The sequence below is a fragment of the Lithobates pipiens genome, unplaced genomic scaffold (genome assembly GCF_037356315.1).
Source record: "Lithobates pipiens isolate NorthernLeopardFrog02 unplaced genomic scaffold, aLitPip1_a1.2 Scaffold_23, whole genome shotgun sequence".
Classification (NCBI taxonomy): domain Eukaryota; kingdom Metazoa; phylum Chordata; class Amphibia; order Anura; family Ranidae; genus Lithobates; species Lithobates pipiens.
The window spans coordinates 229,946,488-229,969,970 of NW_027507785.1; the positions used below are offsets into that span (position 1 = coordinate 229,946,488).

General features: G+C 41.8%; 1 protein-coding gene across 2 annotated transcripts in view; it reads right to left on the bottom strand.

Annotated features, from left to right (window-relative positions):
• Positions 1-23,483, bottom strand: part of MTF2 (metal response element binding transcription factor 2) — an 82,361-nt gene that overhangs the window by 50,549 nt on the left and 8,329 nt on the right. For both annotated transcript variants that reach the window (XM_077452905.1, XM_077452904.1), the window contains exons 2-6: positions 15,565-15,754; positions 12,711-12,792; positions 10,259-10,354; positions 10,008-10,108; positions 425-573 (exon numbers count right to left, since the gene is read on the bottom strand). In XM_077452905.1, coding sequence (XP_077309031.1) covers positions 425-573; positions 10,008-10,108; positions 10,259-10,354; positions 12,711-12,792; positions 15,565-15,754 — 618 coding nt within the window. The remainder of the gene's footprint in view (positions 1-424; positions 574-10,007; positions 10,109-10,258; positions 10,355-12,710; positions 12,793-15,564; positions 15,755-23,483) is intronic.

Below are 23,483 nucleotides of genomic sequence, written 5' to 3' on the forward strand. Positions count from 1 at the left end.
CTTAAAGATAAAACGAAGCCTGGAAGGGTGAAATGCATTAAATGGCAATCCTTCAGGTGTAGCCAAACAATATGAACCGTTTGTGCTATAAAATTTGCTGAAGAAAGTTATCAGATACTATCAGTGCGCGGTCATTTGTTCCTCATTTATATGGAGCGTGAACAAGCTCCAGGGACCAGCACCCAGCATGTCCACAACAGGAGGAGGCAGTATGGAAGCGTTGAGATTTCAGGTGATCTACGTGCAAAATAGCAAGAATAGAATGTCAGGCAAGGAAAATAAAAAAACATAAAGGAGGTGATTTACTAAAAGCAGAGTGTACAAAATGTGGCTACCATGCACAGCTACACCAGATTTTTGCAGTCTCCAGTTTTAGTAAATCAACCTTATACTCTTTTAGAAAAAGCAGATATGTTGTACTCACTCTCCTGGGCCGCCACAGTAGCAGTAACATTGCTGTACATTGGTCTTGTGGCCTACATCCCATTCTAACTCGTCCAAATTGTACGGCAGAGATTGCTTCATGACCTGTAGGGCTTTAGCATTGGGTCCTTTTTTCAAAGCTCCTCCCCTCTTAAAAAAAGAAGAAAAAAAAGTGACAAAGTATCAGTGTTGCAGTTTAGCACTTTCAGAAAAACAATGAAACATCTGTCCATATTAAATGCTTCAGCTGACTAACGGGAGGTCTTCACAGTGGGAGCCTTGAGCTGAGCATCTATCACCTAAACAGCTGTTCAGCTATCTTTGGCATTACTTAGTCTGGCAGAGACCTATTGGTTTTGGCAGAGTCGTTAAACCAGTTTATTGTCAGAATTCTGAATTGGAAAATATTGAAAAGAAGCTGACGAGAGGTATTCTACTTTCTCTGTAAAAGTGAAAAACTTCTAGGTTTACATGCAAATTATTTTCCACACAAAGATGAGGAAAAAAATATTCAAGGACTACTAAACGAGCTACACACTATTGTACACAGAAAGTGGAACTTTTACAGCCTTCTCTAGTAACTGCACTAGAGAGGACATTTAAAAGTACTGACAACCATATGTCAGATACTTCAAATACTGAAAGCAAACACACATTCAGCATGAAATTTCCTGACAGGGGGGCGTGGCTTGCCGTGAGAGAAGATGGATGCTTAGCTCTACAGCTCCGCCAAATCTAAGCCTTCCCTTAGCATACAGAGGATTTATTCACCATATTTAATTTCCCAGAGGATGGGGACAGCTTCTAGAGGAACTTCTACCTCAAGATCCCGCTCCCCGAGAGAAACCCATAACCGGAGGACCCAGAATATCTCTGAGGTGATTACGGCACATCGGGCCAACATGGCCACCTCAGAATCCTCTCAGAGTTCAGGCGGGATTGTGTTAACTCCAGCCACCTCAGCTCCCGCAACGCTACAACCAACACAAATGGCTCACCAACAACCGAGTCTAACGGACCTACGGACAGTGGCAGCGGACATTAAAGATACTTTATTCGCTGCTATCACAGATCTCCGTCATGAGATTCAAGCCATTGCGGGCAGAGTTCAAGACGTCGAGAAGAAGACGGCTGTGCATCAAACAGCTATCACAAAGATACACCGAACCATGGACTCACATACACTGCAGCTCCGGGATATCCAGAGACACGTCGAGGACCTTGACAACCGGGGGAGAAGACACAACCTCCGGATAAGAGGAATCCCCGAAAGTGTTGTTCCAGATCAAATTCTATCTACCATCACGGATCTCTTCAATCAACTCCTAGAGAAGCCTGCTCACTCTCAAATCGATATGGAACGCTTCCATAGGGCACTCAGACCCAGAGGGAAAGACACTGATCCACCGCGGGATATAGTCTGTTGCCTGACTGACTATAAAGTAAAGGAAGAGATTCTGAAGCGTGCCAGGCTTAAACAACAACTGAATTACAATGGCAATATTATTCACATCTTCCAAGACCTTTCTGCCATAACTCTTCGAAATAGAAGGGATCTGCGCCCCCTGTTAGAAGTACTGAAAAGTGAAGGAATTTTATACCGCTGGAAATTTCCCTTTGGATTATCTGCTTCTAATAATGGGAAAACAGCCCTGCTAAGAGTTCCCGAAGAGCTTGAAGGATTCTGCTATACGCTAGATATACCTTACGTGGAGCTACCTCACTGGTACTCTGAATTTAACACAGCTCTCAAGTCTAATTCAATCCCAAAAAGCCTTACCGAAGACTTGATGGAAACACAGCACACTCACTTTCGAAGGCGCCGCTCTCCCTCGCTAACAAGAGCATCGCGTACACCGCCTTCACAACCCCAGCTTCATAGCCCTACATCTGCTCCACTGTCTCGCAGAGCTCGCCGTGATCGCTGAAATGTCACAAATCCTCCATTAAATACAGATAAGTACTCACCAATTCTGCTTTCCTGCATCTCTTTCAGTATTTTTATTTTTTTTATTTTTTCCTCTCCCTGTATTCCACTTTTTCTGCCATTTCCCGCTCTGACTTTTAAATACAATCAGATATGTTACAAACTCCTGCATGCTTCCAACAACTTTGCTACACTTTGATCTCCGAAAAGATACTTAGTCACCCTTTTGTCACACTGCTGATTAGATCCGCTAAAACATTCTATGTTAAGATTACTTGCCACCTAGTGAAAGTATAATCTATGGCTCTACAGTTTGTTTTTGTTCTTTTTTTTCTTTCACCCTTATCCTTCACTAGATTTTCTGCTGTTATGCTCGCATGGCTTCTACTGAGCTATATACTTACACAGAATCGCTATCGCTGCTTTGCTAAGAACTGTTTAGCTTTCCCCTCCTATGAATGCTTCCATATCTCTTCTAATAAGCTTTGTTCCACATAAGATATGCAGACCGGAGAAGATACCTATGATTCATTCCTTCGGAGATAAACTGTTCTCCTAACTTGGAAAATGATATACCAATATCTCTTTCAATAATATAACTTTTACCAAAGCTATCCGGAACTCAGAGCCTTTTTTTGCAGAAGATGTTTGCAGATAATTTGCATGTACTTTTTTTTTTTTTTTTTTTTTTTTTTTTTAAACATAGTTAGGAGACTAATCAAATACATATTTTTGCTTTATGTGTGATATGGTTTAGCTGCAATCGTATACAGGTGGACACTCTTCACCACGTGACTTTCCTATAAGTTTCAGTAATTTACTTATTCAAATCTCCTGTTGGGATTTACGTATTGGATCACATTTTAGAATATTTGATATTAATCGTAAAGCAAAGTTAATATACCCGTGCGATATGCCATAAATATCTAAGGTTATTGAGTTGACCGGACAGAGTGTCTACCTAGCCTTAAGGATAGAGTTGATATACTAGAAATTTTTTTTTTTTTTTTTTTTTTTTTCTCACTCCTATGTTTTCAGTGTTATATAAAAGTTATATATGTTTAAGAATATATATGTTTAAGAACGCCCAGACCTTTCACGTGATCCTCACATTGCTTTAGACCCATCCACATTCAATCCATACAAAAGACAGATTGCTAACGGTGTCAATAACAACTTATACATGAAGCCCGATATTCCACGATAAACATACATGCAATGTTAGCAATTCGATCAATACTTCAATCCACATTTACATAAATTACAACCCGTTTACTTCATTAACCTTTGACAACTGTCATACCACTCACAAACTTTTCTTTTATATATGGTTTGTATTTCTAATTTTTTTTGATTACCTCATCCTCTCGGTATATATTACATTCCTCTGCAGATATTTACACTTTCAATACAACAGGCTAATGATTTGGCCTTGGACCTGGATATCCAACTCTTCTCACCAAGACCACCTCCTATATAGTGGTGTCAATCACTGTCCTACTTTCTCTTGTTTTATCAAGATTTATTAGATTAGTTCACCACTCACCACTCCGGCTCTGTTAATACCCCTGAAACAGGAGAGCAGGACTCACCTGTTGCCGGATATTCCCCACTTCCCTGACTTTATCAAGTGTACTTTACTGTCCTTTAACCCCCCTCTATAATAGGGTCGAACAGACATACTCAACCATAAATATCAGATATCTCTTATCTTTTATACCACGTAAGGTAATCCTTCTATATTCGTCAAACTTACCCAATACCAGAGTTTTCTTCTAGACATCTGTACTCTTTATTACAACATGCCTGCCAATTCACCTAAAACCGGAATAGATCGCCTTAAGATAGTTTCACTTAATGTCAAGGGCTTGAATATCCCTGAAAAGAGAACCCAATTACTGCTAACTATGCAAAAATGGAAAGTAGACATTTTATTATTACAAGAAACCCATTTTAAGACAGCTATGATTCCAAAATTGCAAAACAGATACTTCCCGACGGTTTTCCATTCTACAAACAATGTTTCAAAATCAAAGGGAGTCTCTGTTTTATTTTCAAAACATTGCCCTTTCCAAGTCACGGAAACTCTTGTTGATGACAATGGTAGATATATTTTCCTGAAATTTTCTTATAATGGAAAAACATTCACACTAGCAAATTTATATGCCCCTAACGATAAACAAGTATCCTTTTTTCGAGACACGTTACAACATTTAACTGACTTTCAAACAGGTACTTTATTAGTAGGTGGAGACTTCAATGTCCCCCTAAATCCTACACTTGACACATCTACTTCCACCTCGTCCCTCCCCTATGCAGCACTCAAAGCAATCAAAACTCAACTCCATTCCCTTTTGTTACATGACACATGGCGCACTTTAAACCCAGATACCAAAGACTACACGTTCTTCTCTGCACCACATAATAAATACTCTAGAATTGATTACCTTTTCATTTCACAAGCTGACCTCCCTGCAATATCCCATGCAACCATAGAACCCCTATTTCTCTCCGATCATCATCCAATATCATTAACTTTAACGTTCCCCACATCTTCCCCACATAAGAATACATGGAAACTTGACCCCTCCCTCCTTACAGATCCAACGATAGTTAAGGATGTAGAAAAAGGAATTAAAAATTTTTTTCAGGAAAACAAAGCTTCTGATACCTCGCCCCTGATTAATTGGGAAGCCCACAAATGTGTAATAAGAGGCATTCTTATTGCAGCCGCAGCCAAACGCAAGAAAGAAGCCCAGAAAAAATTCTTTGAACTGACTGATAAAATTAGACAACTTGAAAAAGCACATAAAGCCACAAGGGCTTCCGCCACTATGCTTACATTAACCAATGCTAGGAAGGAAATGTTAGATCTTCTTGGTAAGCAAACTCGACGCAGATACATTCTTTCCCAAAAAACGTTCTATGAATATGGAAATAAAACTAGCAAATTTTTAGCAAGAGCCCTTCAATCCAGGAAAGCATCTCACACTGTTCATTCGCTTACGGATCCACTAGGCCGCAAAATCAATTCAACTCAGGATATAGCTCAACAATTTGTAGATTACTATTCTAAATTATATAACCTAGCCGAAACTACCACCCCCCAAACCTCCTCTAAGAGAAAGCAATTGATTACCGACTTTTTACGATGTTATTGCCCCACTCCAATCTCTGACACCGCTTATCAAACAATGGACTCACCTATAACCATAGATGAAGCTACATCGGCCTTGAAACTCCTGAAATCGGGTAAAAGCCCAGGTCCAGATGGACTAACTGTTGGGTATTATAAAACATATGCACAACTATTAATCCCCTATTTAGTAGCTTCCTTCGAAAATATAACTCCACACACTATTCCACCCAGAGACCTCCTTACAGCACATATCACGGTGATCCCTAAACCAGGCAAAGACACCTCACAAGTAACGAACTATAGACCCATTTCACTATTAAATGTAGACCTAAAATGGTATGCCAAAATTTTGGCGAACAGAATTCTCCCCTTACTTCCTGACCTGATCCATCCCGACCAAGTAGGCTTTATACCCGGCAGAGAAGCAAGGGATAATACCCTTAAAGCAATCAATATTCATCATTGGATTACTTCCCAAAAACACAAAGGCTTTTTATTATCATTAGATGCGGAGAAGGCATTCGATAGAGTGAACTGGGACTACATGATAGAAACGCTACACATGATTAGACTCCCCCCTCGGATGATAAATTATATCAATCTATTATATTCCATCCCAACGGCCAAGGTTCAAGTAAATGGTCATCTATCGAATGCCTTCTCCATTACGAACGGTACACGTCAGGGTTGTCCACTATCCCCTCTGATCTTTGTTCTTACTCTTGAACCACTCCTACGTAATATTAGAGATAACCCCGACATAAAGGGCATAGAGATCAAGGGAACCACGTTTAAAACAGCAGCATTTGCTGATGATATACTTCTGTTTCTATCTGAACCCTTGACGTCTATCCCTAATTTGCTTCAAACTTTGGAATATTTTAAAAAATTATCAAATCTCCAGATAAACTTTTCGAAATCTAATGCCCTAAATATCTCATTACCCACAAAATTATATAAACTATGTCAAATTAACTTTCCCTTTAAATGGACACGTAACAGCCTCACATATCTAGGTATACAATTACCTACATCATTGACAAACTTATATTCCGAGAATTACTTGCCTCTTTTACGTAACATTAAAAATGATCTCACCAAGTGGTCTACTGGAGTCTTTTCCTGGTTTGGCAGAGCTGCTATTATGAAGATGAACATCCTACCTAGAATATTATACCTTTTTCAAACGATTCCAATTAAATTACCAAACTCATTTTTTACTACCTATCGCAAATTGTGTTCAGATTTTATTTGGGGAACAACGAAACCTAGATTAAACTATGAGAGACTTACCACCCCCAAACTCAAGGGGGGTTTGGGTATGCCAGATATTAAAAAATACTACCAGGCATGTCAACTGACTAGAATTATAGATTGGAATGTTCATTCTGCACAAAAAGCATGGGTTAAAGTTGAAAATTCGCTATCCTCAATACCAATAGCCCAATCTCCTTGGTTACTCAGGAAACACATCCCTCCAGTATACGTAAATCATCCAATTATATCCCCGACATTGAACACCTTCCGACAACTCTGTGACAAATTCAACCTTTCCTCTATCATGGGACCCTTGACTCCGCTTAAGATGAATCCTGCATTCACACCCGGTATTCAACCCTCTTTTCTACCAGATTGGCCACACAACACGATCCGGGCTGAACATTTTTTTGACACCAACCGCCCAATTTCTTATGCCACCCTTTTGCTTAAGCTAAATGCCTCTAATTTTTCATCACAGACATATCAACAAATTAGACATTTTCTAAACATAAACGCCAAAACCTATGAATGGACGAGACCTAAAACCCCCTTTGAAATAATGTGTCTGAAAAACGAACCGCAAAGGCACCTTATTTCTTTCTCTTATAATCTTCTATTCCCTACCCAAACCAGTTCTGAGAATTGGGTCTTAGATAAATGGCAAAAAGATCTTTCCATTAAGCTTACGGAGAAAAATTGGACGCATATCTATACAGTGATACATAAAGGATCTATGAATGTTTATGCTCAAGAGAATGCATTCAAGTTATTGTCTCGATGGTATAGAACACCATCTAAATTGCATCACATGTACCCAACCACTTCCCCACTCTGCTGGAGATGCAATATAGAGGTTGGATCTTTGATTCACATATGGTGGGCATGTCCCAAAATCCAACCATTTTGGAAGGAAGTACATAACATTACCCAACAAGTAACTACATTTTCTCTTGAATACTCCCCGGCACAGATGTTATTACACTTCCCATCTCCCACACGATCATACCTCAGATCCTTGACCATGCACATGATCATGGCAGCGAATATGTGTATACCTAACAGATGGAAATCCACTGAACCTCCATCCCTCAAAGAATGGTTCATACGCATAAATAAAACAGCTGAAATGGAGGAACTTATCCACCAGGCGAAAGAAACACAACCTAAATTTACGCAAACATGGACCTGCTGGTTACAGTTCCGTACAACAGCGACATATACTAGGATCCTCACATGAATACTCACTATGATATCTTGATAATATACAGATGCATTTTAATTGACCTTATTTTCCCCTTATCCTTTTAGTATTCTATAATTTAATTACTTAAACTACTTTTTTTTTTTTTTTTTTTTTTTTTTTTTTTAGCTATATGATTTGTGCATCCACAGATACTTATATAGTTTATGAAAGTAACATAACCAGACATACTGTGTTCATTTCAACATTATATATTGTTTAATTTATCTTTTAAATATGTCTTATAACAATTGGATGTATTTGCTACTATTGATCTTTCTCTGTTATGTATTTTCAAAAATTTCAATAAAATGTTATACGAAATTTCCTGACAGTAGCTTTCTATCACTTTTCTTTGCTGCAGTGCAGTCTATGAAGATGGAAAACTGTATTAAATGTTTGTTTGTAAAACAAGATTTCCTTCTAAGAACATCCATAACAAGGAGTCCACAGAGCACTATGGGCTTTCTAGAGAAATAGCACAGCATTAGTAATTTTCCAACGCTCTGCTTATCGCCTTCTGAAGCGTGATCTGTGGTGGACGGTATTTTAGAAAGGGGCATAGGATCAGCTGGTAGGTGTTCAGATGGCGCTACACCTCTGATTGCTTATGTCTGTCTGTTTATTTTAAATTGCTGAATGACAATTTTACATTGCATGACACACCATAACTGCAAGTCAAGTGTTTTGCTCACTGTGTGGCCCCACTGATCTCAATGGACAAGTTTGGACAGGTGGTGTCGTCTGCCAAACTTTGCAGCTAAAATTGCCAAAGCCACAAAGCGAAGCATCGCAACGTATGTAAAGCCCTCTCGGGCTGTAATGTTCGAATTGTGATGGGCCATCCGTTTTTAGGTAGATATAGAATAAAAAATTAAAGTGATTACTTGCTGTTTAGCAACATAGTGGCCTTGTTTTATCCTTCCATGTCAGTTAATGCAGAACTATAGGCAACTTCCCCCCCCCCCCCTCATTTTGGATAGAGTAAGAGAAGGTTATAACCCTTGTAAATTTATTTTTTGCCATCTGTGTCTTATTGGGGAGATTTCCCTTCACATCCTTTGCTATAGCCAAAACAGGAAGGGAGAAGAAATCCATGAGAAATGAGGAGTATTTTTGAACAACAAACCCCCCCCCCCCCCCCCCCCAAAGGTCACCAGAACTAGTGCCCCTATAGGAAGATTTACCCTTTATCACTTTTCTAGGTACAACCCAAAACATGGGATTTATCATCAATAATAACAGGACAAAGAGGGTGAATCTCCATAATTCTTAATATATTTCTTTTGGGAGACAGGCATCCCAGCAATTCTGTTTGCCCATTTTTACTGCGATTGTCGCCAGGCGAATCACAGGAAAGATCGTGCCGCGTTCGGGGTTGCTATTAAAATCAATGGGCAACGCACGGACATCCCACGTTTTGCCGCAATTTAAAATCGGAGATTCCGCCCGCAATCTGAAATGTGGAGAACAGAGCCTTGAACTCGACAGATGTCCTCTATCTAAAAAAAAAAACAATAAAAAAAGTTTCGCCTTTAGTTATACCTTAACCTCTTTGCGCCGGTGCCTCCTAGCCCTTTAAGAGGTTTCAGATACCGGGAGGCGGGGTATTTAATGTTACCACCGTAATTGGCTGTCACCTCGATCATCAGAAAGCTCCAAATCACAAAGAAGCAATCAGAAGCCTTCAGGTTACCAGCCGGTAACTGCTGGGAGAGAACTCCCGGCACAGTTGTGACTGCTGAGTATTGTGGTACAGAGAAAACTATAGGCTGATGTCAAGTTAATTTCAGGTTCTAAGTTGTATTACATTTTATGTTTTTTTTTTTTTTAAACTATATGCTGAATTGTTTTTATATGTGACTGGAGTTGATCTTTAGCTTACAATACACAGGCTTGTATGTTCACATGTGGTGATGATTCAACTGTTTACTAAATACAAACCAAGCGAGTAAACATTACTAGCTTATTATAGAAGGTAATTTGTAAAAATCATATATATGGTTAAAGAAGATTACCTTCGTAGTAGTGGCAAATACACACTGCCGGCATAACCATTTCTCATCACTATCAATCACAGTGGAGTCAATCTTTGGTGTGTGGCACAGTTGGTGATAACCTACAACCACAAAAAAAAAAAAAAAAAAAAAAGGTTCAATTTGTATTTACTTTCTTATCTAGCTTTCATAAAATGACAGACACATACAAATTTGGGAACTTCAGTGACCAAAACAAAAAAAAAAAAAAAAAAAAATTGTAATATACCAACCTTGGCCACACTTGTCACAAATAACTATCTCATTTGGGGCTTCAGAATACTCCTCCTGACATATTAGACAAACCATTTCACCACTTTCAGAGGCTCCTGAAATATAATGTAAGAACAAGGGCTTTTAAAACTTGAATTTAAAATATAAAAAAAAAGAGAGAGATGACACCATCCGCTCGCTTCTCCTAAATGGCAGATGTGTTAAAAGCAACTCTGTACCCAACAGTATAAGAAGTCACTGGTACTGTTGCCGATACACAACTAGCACACTATACAGCAGCCTAAGCAGCAGTCAGACCATTCTGGCATGCCAATAATTTGTTTGGTCCAAGCTGGTTGTAGGTACTGTGGCTGCAGTGGACCCATCCTATTCCCAAAATTACAAACCAAAAAGGCACATCGCCTTCCGAACTCTGCATTTCAAGCAACGCATCCAGGACACTCTGCTCGTCCTCCGCTATGCCTCTCCTGGAATGAAACCTATGGACAGTCACGTAGAAGAAAAAATAAAAATAAACACCCCATACACAGGACATGTGTCCCTGACCCTGTCCTGTGATGCCATCGCCCCACCACCACCACGCTTATTGACAATTTTCAGACTGTCATTTTGACAGTCAGGAATTGCTGGCAAGTTGCAGGGAGAGAGTTTACAAGTAAATATAGCATCTGTAATGGCTGTTTCTGTCAAAAAACAGGCTGACATGGTTTATGAACTCTATACAGACACAGAAGGAGATACAAAACAATGTTGCTTTGTATCTACTATTTCCTTCCATCTGAAGATCAAAGGGATGAGCTTCAAGACATCAGTGGATGGTTTTGTCAGCAGCAGTCTATTAGGAGACTATGTGCTGCTTTAGGGATTTCTCACCATAATCGCTTCACCATACCGCAACCATGTTCATAAGATGCAGTTGCAGCACCACCCAAGCTACTCCATGTTGGCAGGTGGCATCACCTGCTTAACACGACATGCACCACTTTTTTGCCATGCCGCAATGCAAAGCCTCAAAGCTGTATCAAGGCGTATGGGCCGCCATTGCCAGGTTTTGACAGGTGGCCAAGGTGAAATGTAAACACACACCTCAACCCTGCTTGGTCTTGGTGTCCCAACAATGCCCATGTAATAGGGGCCCTAAAATAAATAAATAAATAAAAATTCCTATTTAAAAGTGGATGTAAACCCCATTCGTGAAATTTGACCTGGGCACATTTATCGTGTATTGTTTACTTAGCTCTCTTCAAAGCCCTAAGTCCCATGTCTTTCTGCTGCTTGGTCCTTCTGTTATCAGCATAACTTCTGACAAGTTCAACAACCAAGATAAAACCAGCCTAACAGGATGTGCACTTTCTAAACAGTCTAGAATGCTGGAAGACAGCAGATATACAAGTATAACATATATAGGGAGAATTGTTTCATCTGTGTATCATCTGAGGCTGTTTACTTCACTGGATATATGAGGGATTACATCCACTTTAAAGCCTTTTTAAACCTTAGTTCATCCTAATCAGCCCCAAATAACTCGTCCATAATAATTTTCAGTGTATTTTTTTTTATTTCGAATTTCTCCAACCATTAATACGTAAACTAGTTTTGGTCTGTATTTTTTTTTTCAACTTTGCACAAAAAAATAAATAAAAAAAGCAAGAGTGAGCGACGTCACTTTCAGGGGTGCAGGGCAAGGGAGACGGCTTTGCGTTAGGAGCATGCGCGCTAATTTGTGGCCTGAGGAATGAGCATGCAAGCTGTGAATGCAAAGCCATCTCCTTTGCCCTGCATCCAAAAGTGAGGTCACGCTCGAGTTCCCAGCATCCTTCACTGCCCTGAATAGGCTGCGAGAGCCGAAAATCCCCTGTGCGAGCTGTCAGCTGGACCCCAGGGACACGGACACAGAGACCTCCTCTGGATGACACTGCAGGATCATTTCTGACCACAAGCATTTTAGTTACTTTTTTTGGCAATGGTTTCCATAAGAAATAAAGCAAAAACAATCAGTTTTGCAAGATATCAAACAAACGACCTTATTAGAGCAAAAAAAAAATAATGATAAAAAAAAAAAAAAAAAAAACACCACACGTTACTTTGTCTAAAGTAAAGACAACATTATTGCAAAATCATCAACCCATAGCAGAAACGTAAAAATTGTTCTGCTCCATGGAGAATGTAGAAGAGTGAGAGTTCAAGTAGGTAATCACTAATAAGCCCCTCCCAGGCAGAAAAGTGTTAGAGGCGGTACTGGTGGACAGCATTGCTTCTAATTCAGCATTAGTATTTTGTAATAAAGTTCAATGAAGAAAAATGATTTGATGGGGACATGGCATCTTTCATTTTCAGGTTAAAGAAACAGGGTTAATTGTAGACAAGGTAGATTCAGCAGCAGTAGTTATATTGCAGATAACAGTAAAATTTTAGAAGTCAAGGATAATCTGTACATTTTACTAATCTTACCCGTTTGTATGTCCTTCCAAAGTACCCAAGATTTAGAGCTGTCTTCAAATAATATAAAACAGCTCTGCTGAATGTTATCTATCTGCAATAGAAATAAAAGCATTTTTTATAGAAGAACTAAAATAACGTAAAAGCACAAAAAAAAAAAAAAAAATCCAACACACCACACCTCTATGGGGGTGTTGCAATCATTTGAAATAATTTCTGTTTCAAGCCAGTACCATTTTAATGAGTTTAGATTTTGACTAGTTGTAAAAATGAAAACAATTCTTTCCTTTATAATGCCGGCCATACGCGGTTCGAATTTCGAAAATGCTAGAATTTTCGTACGAATTTAGCACCATTAGTGGGCTGCAGCAACAGCCAATTTTCGTGTGGCAATCAAATTTGAGGAATCAGACATGTTGGAAATTTTTGGAAAAACTAACTATTTTCTAATCAATGATGGGAGAATCGTGCAAGAAATGCAATAAGAAAAAATGTGCAAGAAAAGGAAATTTACGAAGAGAAAAGATACCCGGCCACAAAAATTATTTTCTGTAGCAACATGGTGAAATTGAAGGCTTGGTCGGCCGAATTTTGAAAATCAATAGTGGCATCATCGGATCACAAAAAAAAAAGAACTTTGATTTTGAAAAGAGAATTTGTTTGAAATCCGACCATGTATGTATGGCCTGCATAAAGCTGAATTGATTACTGCAAGGTACCTGCCATTTTAACAATGGTCAGGCAGTCATTTTCAACACTGCCAAATTGAGTCATATCAGACAGTTGGAGCTCCAACACTTGAATTTTTGTACATTTCCCGCACAATTTCAACTGAAATCAATGATAATGCATCATATGCATTACCAAGCATTTTATTGTGCGTTGCAATCTTTACATTTCACATCAACAAGCATTATAATCCATTTCAACGTCTTATGCTTGTGTCTTTTGATGGATTTCAATGCAACACAGGCAAAAAACAAATGTGCCAAGCCTATGTGAGCTATAGTAGCAATATGAATATGGAGGCTGCCATTTACTGCCCTTCTTCTAAATGTTTTAGTTGACCAACTCTCTGACAGTTTCTGATTTACTGACCCAGAAGGGGCATGCAGCAAGTAAAGCCAGAACTATGCATCTGTGCCTGGTCTATGACTCAAAAGTACTGAATATCAGCATGACTGATGGTCATGGAATGCTTTCATTCGTTTTCCAAAGTGCACTGGGAGCTCAGACACCCAGACTGTTCTGCTTGCAAACACCAGCCTGCAGCCCCACCCACAACTTTTCAGCATCTCTCCCAGTGGAAGAGCAAGCTTTTAGATATCTTTAATTAGGGGTGCAATGGATCGGATCGTTCCTCGGATCAGTCACGGATCGGATCATTTTTCGAATCAGCAAATAATTGAATTTGCAAAAACCTGTGAAAATTCCACCGCCATATAGTTCCCACTGTAATATCCACAATCTCCCCCACTGTAATATTGGCAGGGTACGGCAGAGCATTGGCAGGGTATGTAATAGTATTAGGGTATGGCAGAGTAGGCTGTCAAAGAGCAGCGCTGTGGGCACTACAGATCCAACCCACATAATGCACCCATCCGCTCTCTCCCCTTCCACTGTACAGATCAGTACAGAGAGGGGAGAGAGGAACCGGCGTCATTTGTTTACAAGTGATCGCTCCGTCATTTGACGGATCAGTCACATCGTAAAACGGCCTGGGTGTAGAAAAATGGCCGCCGCTACGGCCTTTCCTAAGGCCGTGACAGCGGAGCGCTCTCCGCTGATCACGGCGTGTGCCAATCCGAGCGGGGTGACCCGTTCAGATCACAGATCGGTGCCGATCCGTTGCACCCCTATCTGTAATAAAGGTATGCAATTGCAGGTATCAAGATGTCCAGGGATAGGGACAATTGTAGACACTCACTCAGGTTGAACTGGATGGACTGGTTTCTTTATTCAACCTAACTATAACTATATAAGAAAATTCAATAACCTGTTTTGCGATTGCTAAGAATTAAAATGTATGTTCAGGCCCTGCTAGCTTTCTGCATTTCACTAGAGGTTCTGGATCTGATCAAGCAGCAACAGCATGAAGGTGTGATAAAATATTGACATATTAGTTTTTACAGCTAACTGACAAAGTAGTGCAGCGTTTCAGGTCAGTTTTTGATCAGGATTAGGTCAGGATTTTATCCTGTTCATAACTGAACAGCATGTGCAATCTAGAAGCGTTCCCATAGAAGTCAATGGGCCTGAATTCGCACCCGAGCTGGACCGCACTGCTCAGTAAACAGACAGGACTCCAATTCGTACTGATTCCACACTCCAGAGGCACCAGATATATGTGAACAGGCACAATAGAAAGCAATGTTCTTTCACATGTCATGCGAATCGGATGCGGTTACAACCGCATACAAGTGAACCTAGCCTTAGAATGCACATTTTTAGTAAAAAATACATTAAAGCGGAGTTCCACGTAACAACTACTGCAGCTGCTGCCTTTTAGTAAATCGAACACTTACCTGTCCCAGGGTCCAGCGATGCGGGAGAACAAAGCCCCACTTGTCTCCCCCTCTTCTGAGGGGCCGGCATAGTCACTGTGGGCGTCCGGCTGGTGAGGTGGAGGTGATCTCCCTTCCGGTGTACCGGGAGGAAGTGGGAGCTGGAGGCTCCCATTGAGAAGCGCCAAATTTTCCGACATATGTCACGCAGAAGGCAAACCTATGCCATAAACATTTCTAAACAGCCTAGACCCGAAAATGCGTCTTAATTTACAAGGATCTCAAAAGGCAGTGGCTTTACGTTATATGATACTGTAAATGAATTATTTTTCACACAGGATATACATTACATCAGTCATTACCTTTTTGATAGTTCCAAGATAAAACAATCCATCTGACCATCTTGCTAGGACATATTGATCTTCTTCAAATTTGCAAACTTGTCTCTTGGGTTTCTGTCCATGCCGAATAGATGATTTTGTCAAGGACTTCTTACTCTGCCGGAAAGGGGATCTTTTAAGGACCAGTGACTTGCCTGCAGCAGTTGCGTCTCTTTAAAAAAAAAAAAAAACACCATTACTAACACTGTGCCAAATACATTTAAGAGTATAAAACTTCAAGTTGGAAAATAAAAATCTAAGAAGCCAAGTTAGTTACAAGTAAATTGTGACACTCTGCAAATGAAGGGGCTTGGTAACAATCACATGCTAGTCCCAGCATTGCTGGCCATCATGTCGGAATGTAATTTTTTTTTTTATTTATATAGTCTTGGTGTGCTCTTCCCCAAAATTATCACTTAAACTTAAAGTATAACTGAAGAAATTATTTTTTCTAATTTTGGATAGAGTGGAGATGGATAACACCACCTGTCAGGTTTTTTATTGTCATCTGTAAACCCGTTATTGAGATTCACCCTCTTTGTTTGTCCTATTTACTATTTTCACCAAAAGTGAAAAAATGAAAAATACAATTTTGGTTTGTCCCCAGCAAGGTGGATTTGATTTAAACCAACTTGATTAAAATCATAATTTTTTTTTTAAAGAGCAACTGTCATCTCTGTCCCACAGCAGCTCCTTCTCTGACCTCATCTGTTGACTCACCAACTGTCCCATTCACTTTAATTGGGCAGCTGGTGAAGCAGCAGTGACACAAGGTGAGGGACATGGTGGCAGCAGGTAAGTGGATGCCCGCTAACAGGCGCTATCATGATGGATCTGAAATGACAGCTGCTCTTTAACCACTTCAATACCCCGCCATAGTCATATGATGTCCACAGATGGGATCTCCCATCCTGGGAGTAACAGATAAAGAGGACCCCCCCCCCCAATAAAGAAGACCTGTCACCACCCATCAAAGTACATGTCATCACCCATCATGGCCCGTCGGAGTAACAGAGTACCTATTTGCAGCCCATGCCTCAGAATACACATTGGGGTGTTTGCTTTCCAAAATGTGGGTAATTCCATTGTCCTGGTTCTCCAGGACCTTCAAAAGTATGATAGGTAGGAACGAAACGAGATGTGTAATTTATGCTCCTAGAACGCCTGAAGGTACCACTTGCATGTAGGACCTCTGTATATGGCCAGGCTGTGTAAAAGTCTCACACATGTGGTATTGCAATACTCAGGAGGAGTAGTAGAATGTGTTTTGGGGTACAATTTTTGCTATATACATGCTATGTGTTAGAAATATCTTATAAATGGACAACTTTGTGTAAAAATAAAAAAAAAAAAAAAAAAAAAAGATTTAAAATTTTCTTTCCACGTTTTCTGAAGATTTGTGTAAAAAAATAAAAAAATAACTGTTCAAAAGACTCATAATGCTTCATAGAAGATACTTTGGGGTGTTTGTTTTCCAAAATGGGGTCATTTCGTGGGTAATTCCATTGTCCTAGTGCTCCATGGCCTTCACAAATGTAATAGGTCGTTAGGATATTAGGTGTCATTTATGCTCCTAGAACACCTGACGGCGCTCCCTGCATGTTGGGCCTCTGTATATGGACACGCTGTGTAAAAGTCACACACATGTGGCATCGCCATACTGAGGATGAGTAGCAGAATGTATTTTGGGGTGTAATTTTTGCTATGTACATGCTTTGAGTTAGAAATATCTTATAAACTGACCACTTTGTGTAAAAAAATAAATATCTCTTAATTTTTTTTCCACGTTTTCCGTGTCATTATGCCTCATAGAATATATACGTTGGGGTGTCTGCTTTCCAAAATAGGGTCATTTTGTGGGTAATTCTACTGTCCTGGTGCTCCAGGGCCTTCACAAATGTAATAGGTCGTTAGGAAATTAGAGGTGTCATTTATGCTCCTAGAACCCCTTACGGTGCTCCCTGCATGTTGGACCTCTTTGTGTGGCCAGCCTGTGAAAAGTCCCACACATGTGGTATCGCCATACTCGGGAAGAGTTGCAGAATGTATTTTGGGGTGTAATTGGAAGTATGCATATGCTGTGTATGAGAAATAACTTATTATGACAATTTTGTAAAAAAATAAAAAATAAAAATTGTGGGAAAAAAATTACAACTTCAAAAAACTCACCATGCCTCTTACTAAATACCTTGGACTGTCCACTTTTCAAAGAAGGGTAATTTGGAGGGGTATTTGTACTTTCCTGACATTTCAGAGCCTCAAGAAACGAGATAGGCCCCTTTCACACATCCGTTTGCGGATGAAATACGGACATACATGCATTCTTATAGGATAGCGGGTGTCTGCGGATGAACATCCGCAGACACCCGCTATTGTCCGCCTCCGCAATTGTCCGATTCTGCAGACGGAGGAAAATCTTATTTTTCTATCCGTCTGCAGAGCGGATCGGATGAACACGGACAGACGGTCCGTGCGCATCCGATCCCCATAGAGGAGAGCGGAGAGCTGACAGGGCGGTCCCTGCACAGTGTGCCGGGACCCCCCTGTCCGCCGCCGGCTCAGGAGGGACAACGGAGCGATCCATTGGTACAAGAACCAGAATCTGTGTGTAAACACACAAATCCCCGTTCTGTCAGGGGAGAGGAGAGAGATTGTGTTCTTACCAAGTAGGAACAATGATCTCTCGCCTCCTCTAGTCAGCCACATTCCCCACAGTTAGAACACATCTAAAGTAACACATTTAACCCCCTTGATGGCCCCCTAGTGTTAACCCCTTCCCTGCCAGTGACAGTTATACAGTAATCATTTATTTTTAGCTCTGATCGCTGAATAAGTGTCACTGGTCCCGAAAAAAGTGTCAAAAGTGTCCGACGCAATATTGCAGTCTGGAAAAAAAATAAAATAAAGTACAAAGTAGCTGTGAGGTCCTCCATGTCTCCAAGTTTATTCACTTTGGAAAACCAAGAGATGCAACAGGCAGGCTACAGGGTTCCCCTCCAGGTCAACATTGGTCAGGCGTTTGACAGTCTCCACCACCGCCTGCCAAAAGGGCCCAAGTTTGGGACAATCCCAAAAGATATGGAGCATCAGCAATGCCCCACTGCCAACATGAACTAGGGACATGGGGAAAAAAATAAATAAATAAAAAAAAAGCAGTGGAGACTAGAGGGCACCCTGTACTATTGAGTTAAAATGATATAGCCGTTCTCTTGGATCCTAGTGGCCTATGACAACGTCTGGGCAAAGTGAAGAATCTTCTCCCTCTGCGCATCCGTAAACTGGGTTTCAAGATCCGCTTCCCTGCCTATGGCAGATGTGCTTATTTCCACGAGCTGGTGAGAAATGCCTGATGAGCGTTGGCACTTAGAGGAAATTGCACAGCCGAAGACTGCTCCAGAAATCCAAAGGGGGGTTCGCAGCCGTCACGCAGGTAGAGGGGCATAGCTTTCCGTCTGGCACCAGATAATCACATAAATGAAGGCGGCCATTGGAAGCTAGTCGCTGAAAAAGGGGGTATTGGAGACTTGGTACAAATAGTGTATTGCCCAGTAAAAGGCACCGTGGGGGGAAGGTATTGGCGATATTGAAGAGTGCCTGAAAGCATCCCTCACAACCAACAGCATGCTGCCAAGAGTGGGGGAGTTCCTAAGGGCTCTCGGCAGAGGTAAGGTGGCCCATTGCGAAGAGCTGGCCATGGACCACCTCTTTGCCATACCATTGGAATCCTCCAATTCCACGGCCACCCACCGTTTCCCTTCAGCGTGGCAATGCCAGTTCACTATTCTGGTAAGAAGTGCCGCTTTGTAATACGCCCCTATGTCTGAGAGACCAACTCCCCCCGATGCTTCGGGAGATGGAGTTGAAGCTTAAGGCGAGGTTTCCGGTGGAACTATACAAATTACCTGAACATAGAGATCACCAGCTTAAAAAATAAAAAAAATTACCAGGGGAAGGCAGCTAGGCAATGCCAGCAACAGATACAACACCTTGGCAGCATGGTCATTTTAAGAGCATTGCAGCGCCGAAAACCAGGTTACAGTGAGTGAATGCCAGTGAAGCAAAATCAGTTTTAAAACAGAGGAGCAAAGTTATCTGAATAGAGATCAGAGGGGTTAGGCATAATGTCGACCCCCTGATATCGGATGGCGGCAGCCGCCTACCGCAGAGAGAACGAAGATAAATCGTCTATTGTAATGTTCAGAACATATGATTTGGACAAGTTAATTTGGAAGAAGGCGAGGGTGCCATAATCCTGAAAAGACTGAAGTAATTTCGGAAGAGACGCAAGCGGGTCTGATGAAGAAAATAAAATTGTCTGCAAAAGCGGACACTTTATGTGAACCCGACGCCTTTCGATAGCCAACAATGCCAGGGTCTGCCCTTATGCAAAAAAAAAAAAAAAAAAAAAAAAAAAAAAGGCTCCAAGGAAAGTATGAAGATCAGGGGAGATAAAAGGGCAACCCTGCCTTGTGCCATTGTGGATGCCAAGTCAGATCTCGCCTCGTTGACTGACTGCGGCTGAGGGGTTGGAATAAAGGGATAGAATCCAGCTCAGCATGGAGGTGGCCTGCATGAATGTCCAATACACCTAATCAAAGCCTTCCCCTCCTTTGGAATAAGGGAGCTATATGCCCCAAGGGTGTCTATTGGCAAGGACCGCCCCTCCATGATGAAGTTTAAAGCAGAGACCAAGGGGGTAGATAACATTTCATAGAAAGCTATGTAGTAAGCAGGAGTACAGCCATCTGGGCCGGGGGCCTTTTTTGGCTTAGACTGGACTAACGCCACTCCCAGCACCTCAACTGTGATGGGTTCTTCCAACTCCTCCCTAATCCCAGCTGGAAGCGATGGTATACCAGAGGAGGCAAGATGCGACTATGGACGAGTTTGCATCCCAAGTGGAGTCCGATGAAGGGGGGGGGGGCAAGGTTGTAAAGACCCTCATAGAAGGATCTAAACTCCACCGCCATTGCAGAGAAGGTTGTTGGCTTTTGGACAGAGGAGTCAATGATGTGATAAATATAGGTTTTAGTACGGGGACCACGCAGGGCTCGGGCCAGCAATATACCCGGTTTGAGTATTCGTCCATAGTATAATGTGCCCATGTCAGCTTTTGCTTCGTTTTGTGAAACAGAAGAGAGCAGAGCTCCTCACGGACTGAGTTCATCTATGCAACAGGATCCCCCCCTTTTGAGGCGAGCCCCTATAGTGATCAGTGTACCCCGATTAACTGGCTTATGTGCCTCCAGACAACCAGCAGATTGTCAATCGAGGCTCCATTCAATGAGAAGTACTCTTGTAGGGCAGCCAACAGCTCAGCTCGAGTCTCCCGATTGAAGCAGGGTCTCACTCAGTCTCCAAGACAGAGGCATTTGTGTCACCAGGCCCAAGCAAAGCATCAAGCGAAACTGGTCCATGGTCTGAGAGGGAAATTACATCTATACTAGTAGACACCACTCTGGATAGATCTTTATGCACAATCAGAAGATAGTCAAGACACTAGCAAGTGTGGTGAACCTGGGGGAAAAAAAAAAAAAAAAAAAAAACAGTAGTCAAGTTCTTGTGGATGTATCAGCCACCAGGGATCTATCAAATGAAGGAGGTGAAGGTATGCCTTCGAACATTTGAGGCAGGAGAAAGAGGCGAGAGGAGCCCCGCGATGCATCTAAGGTAACAGCCATAGCAAAATTTAGGTCATCCCCAAAGACAAGAAGCCCCTCTCCATGGACTCCATGAGCACAGGGAGGAGTGTCCATACAAACTGCAAGTTATCCACATTCAGGAAGTAAACTTAGGAAAGGTGACCGGTATGCTGCCCACCCTCTCCTTCAGGAGGAGAAAACGACCCCGAGTGCACGCTATGCCTTGAACATCCATGGATCCAACTTGGCTATCAGGATGCAAACCACCTTAGACTTTTAGATCGGGAAAGGGCTGTGGTACACCATTGGAAACATCTTAATCGTGGATTTAGGGATCGATCGCCTCGGAAGTGCGTTTCCTGCAGAAAGGCAACCTGGGTTGTGCATTTCCTCAAATCAGCCAGCAGCCAAGAGCCCTTCTCAGGGGCACTTAGACCTTTCACATTGAGGGAGGTGACCTTGAGGAGACCCATGGCATGACACCGGTTTCTCTCTCCCCTATGTGTACTGATCTGTACAGTGGAGGGGAGTGGGGAGAGATCGGATGGAAGCAGCGCTGTGGGCTGGATCTGTAGTGCCCACAGCACTGCGACAATTGCAGTCACAGCCATACTCTGCCAATATTACAGTGGGGGAGATTGTGGATATTACAGTGGGTACTATAGGGTGGTGGAATTTTCACAGGTTTTTGCAAATTCAATTATTTACTGATCCGTGACTCTGATCCGAGGAACAATCTGATCCGTGAGTTTTGTGATCCGTTGCACCCCTAATGGCGGTAGAGCACATGCACATCTAAAAATTAAATCCAAAAGACACTTAAACCATAAAGTCAAAACCATGGACAAAAAGGTCGACAGGGTCCCAGGTCATGTAATGTCTCACAGGAAAATGGGTCAGAGGACAGGCCCCATAGGCCCACCACAAGTGATAATTAACAGCTCATGTAAGGGGAGAATGGCCGTAAACTACAGATCACGTTCCAGCCGAGGGGTCACTATTTTGGAAGACCGCCATGAGAATGGTGCCTAGAGGCCAAGATTGGCTTAAGTAAAATGTGGGTAGAGAGGCAGGGACTCTATCCACAGTCTAGGAACAGTCAGAACAAAAAGTTCTCATCAGCATCCTAAAAAGGGGGAAGTGAACAAGCAGGGGGGAGGGCAACACCCTTGGCAGAACACAGTGAATCCAAAAGCCAAAGAGGACTGGAGGCAGGACCCTGGAGTCAGTCGCCCTTCTCTATAGGCACAAAGGGAGAGATGATGAGTTTATCCATCAGGTGTGTGCCAATAAACACTCCAGCAGGACCCAGAAACAGAAATATAACACTAGTATAATGTTCAGCAATGGCTGAAGATTCCCGTAGGAATCCCCCACATAAATTCCACAGTGGTCAGTTTCCTGGTGCATTATACAGTCAGGTCTCAGGAGCACCTGGGGCAGATCTGACAGCCTCCCAACTAGAGGCACGGGATCAAGGTAGTCTGACTCGCTGTGGCCTTGGTACTGGTGAGCCAAAGACCTCCTGAGAGGCTATGATCAATCCAGTCAGGAACACTAACAGCAGGCTTTTCCAGAAAGCTGAAGAAATTGGCACGTTGGTCTGGGGAGAGTAGGTAAAATTCAGTGCTCGCTTTCCTCACAATTAAAGGAAAAGGGTGGACCCATCAATATGTTGCCTCAAGGATGACGCCGGGAAGTGGGTGCATAAGCCAGTGCTCGACAAAACCCGGTCGCCAGGTCGCATTGGCGACTAGAATCAGCGACCTTGCGCCTGGGGCAGCATAGCTGGGGGTATCCCGTCTCCGTGGACCCCCCCCCCCCGCGCGCGCGATCGCGTTGGGCCGCGCCGCAGGCGGCCGGTAATTGAGCCCCCGGCTTTGAGGCCTTCTGTGATCCTATGGTTCCTTCTGGAATCTGGCGCCCTCTTGTGGTGGCCGTTGGAATTACAACCAACAATGCTAATGGGATTGCCTGCCAGTCTTTCTCCATCCCTTTACTTAGAACCCCTAAACAAAACAAAAAATATATAAATATATATATAAAAAAAATTTTATTATTTATTCTAACACCCTAGAGAGTAAAATGGTGGTCGTTGCAATACTGTCTGTCACACCGTATTTGCACAGCGGACTTACAAGCGCACTTTTTTTGGGGAAAAATTTTTTATTTAATAAAAAAAAAAGACAACAGTAAAGTTAGCCTAATTTTTTTTTTTTTATATTGTGAAAGATAATGTTACGCCGAGTAAATCGATAC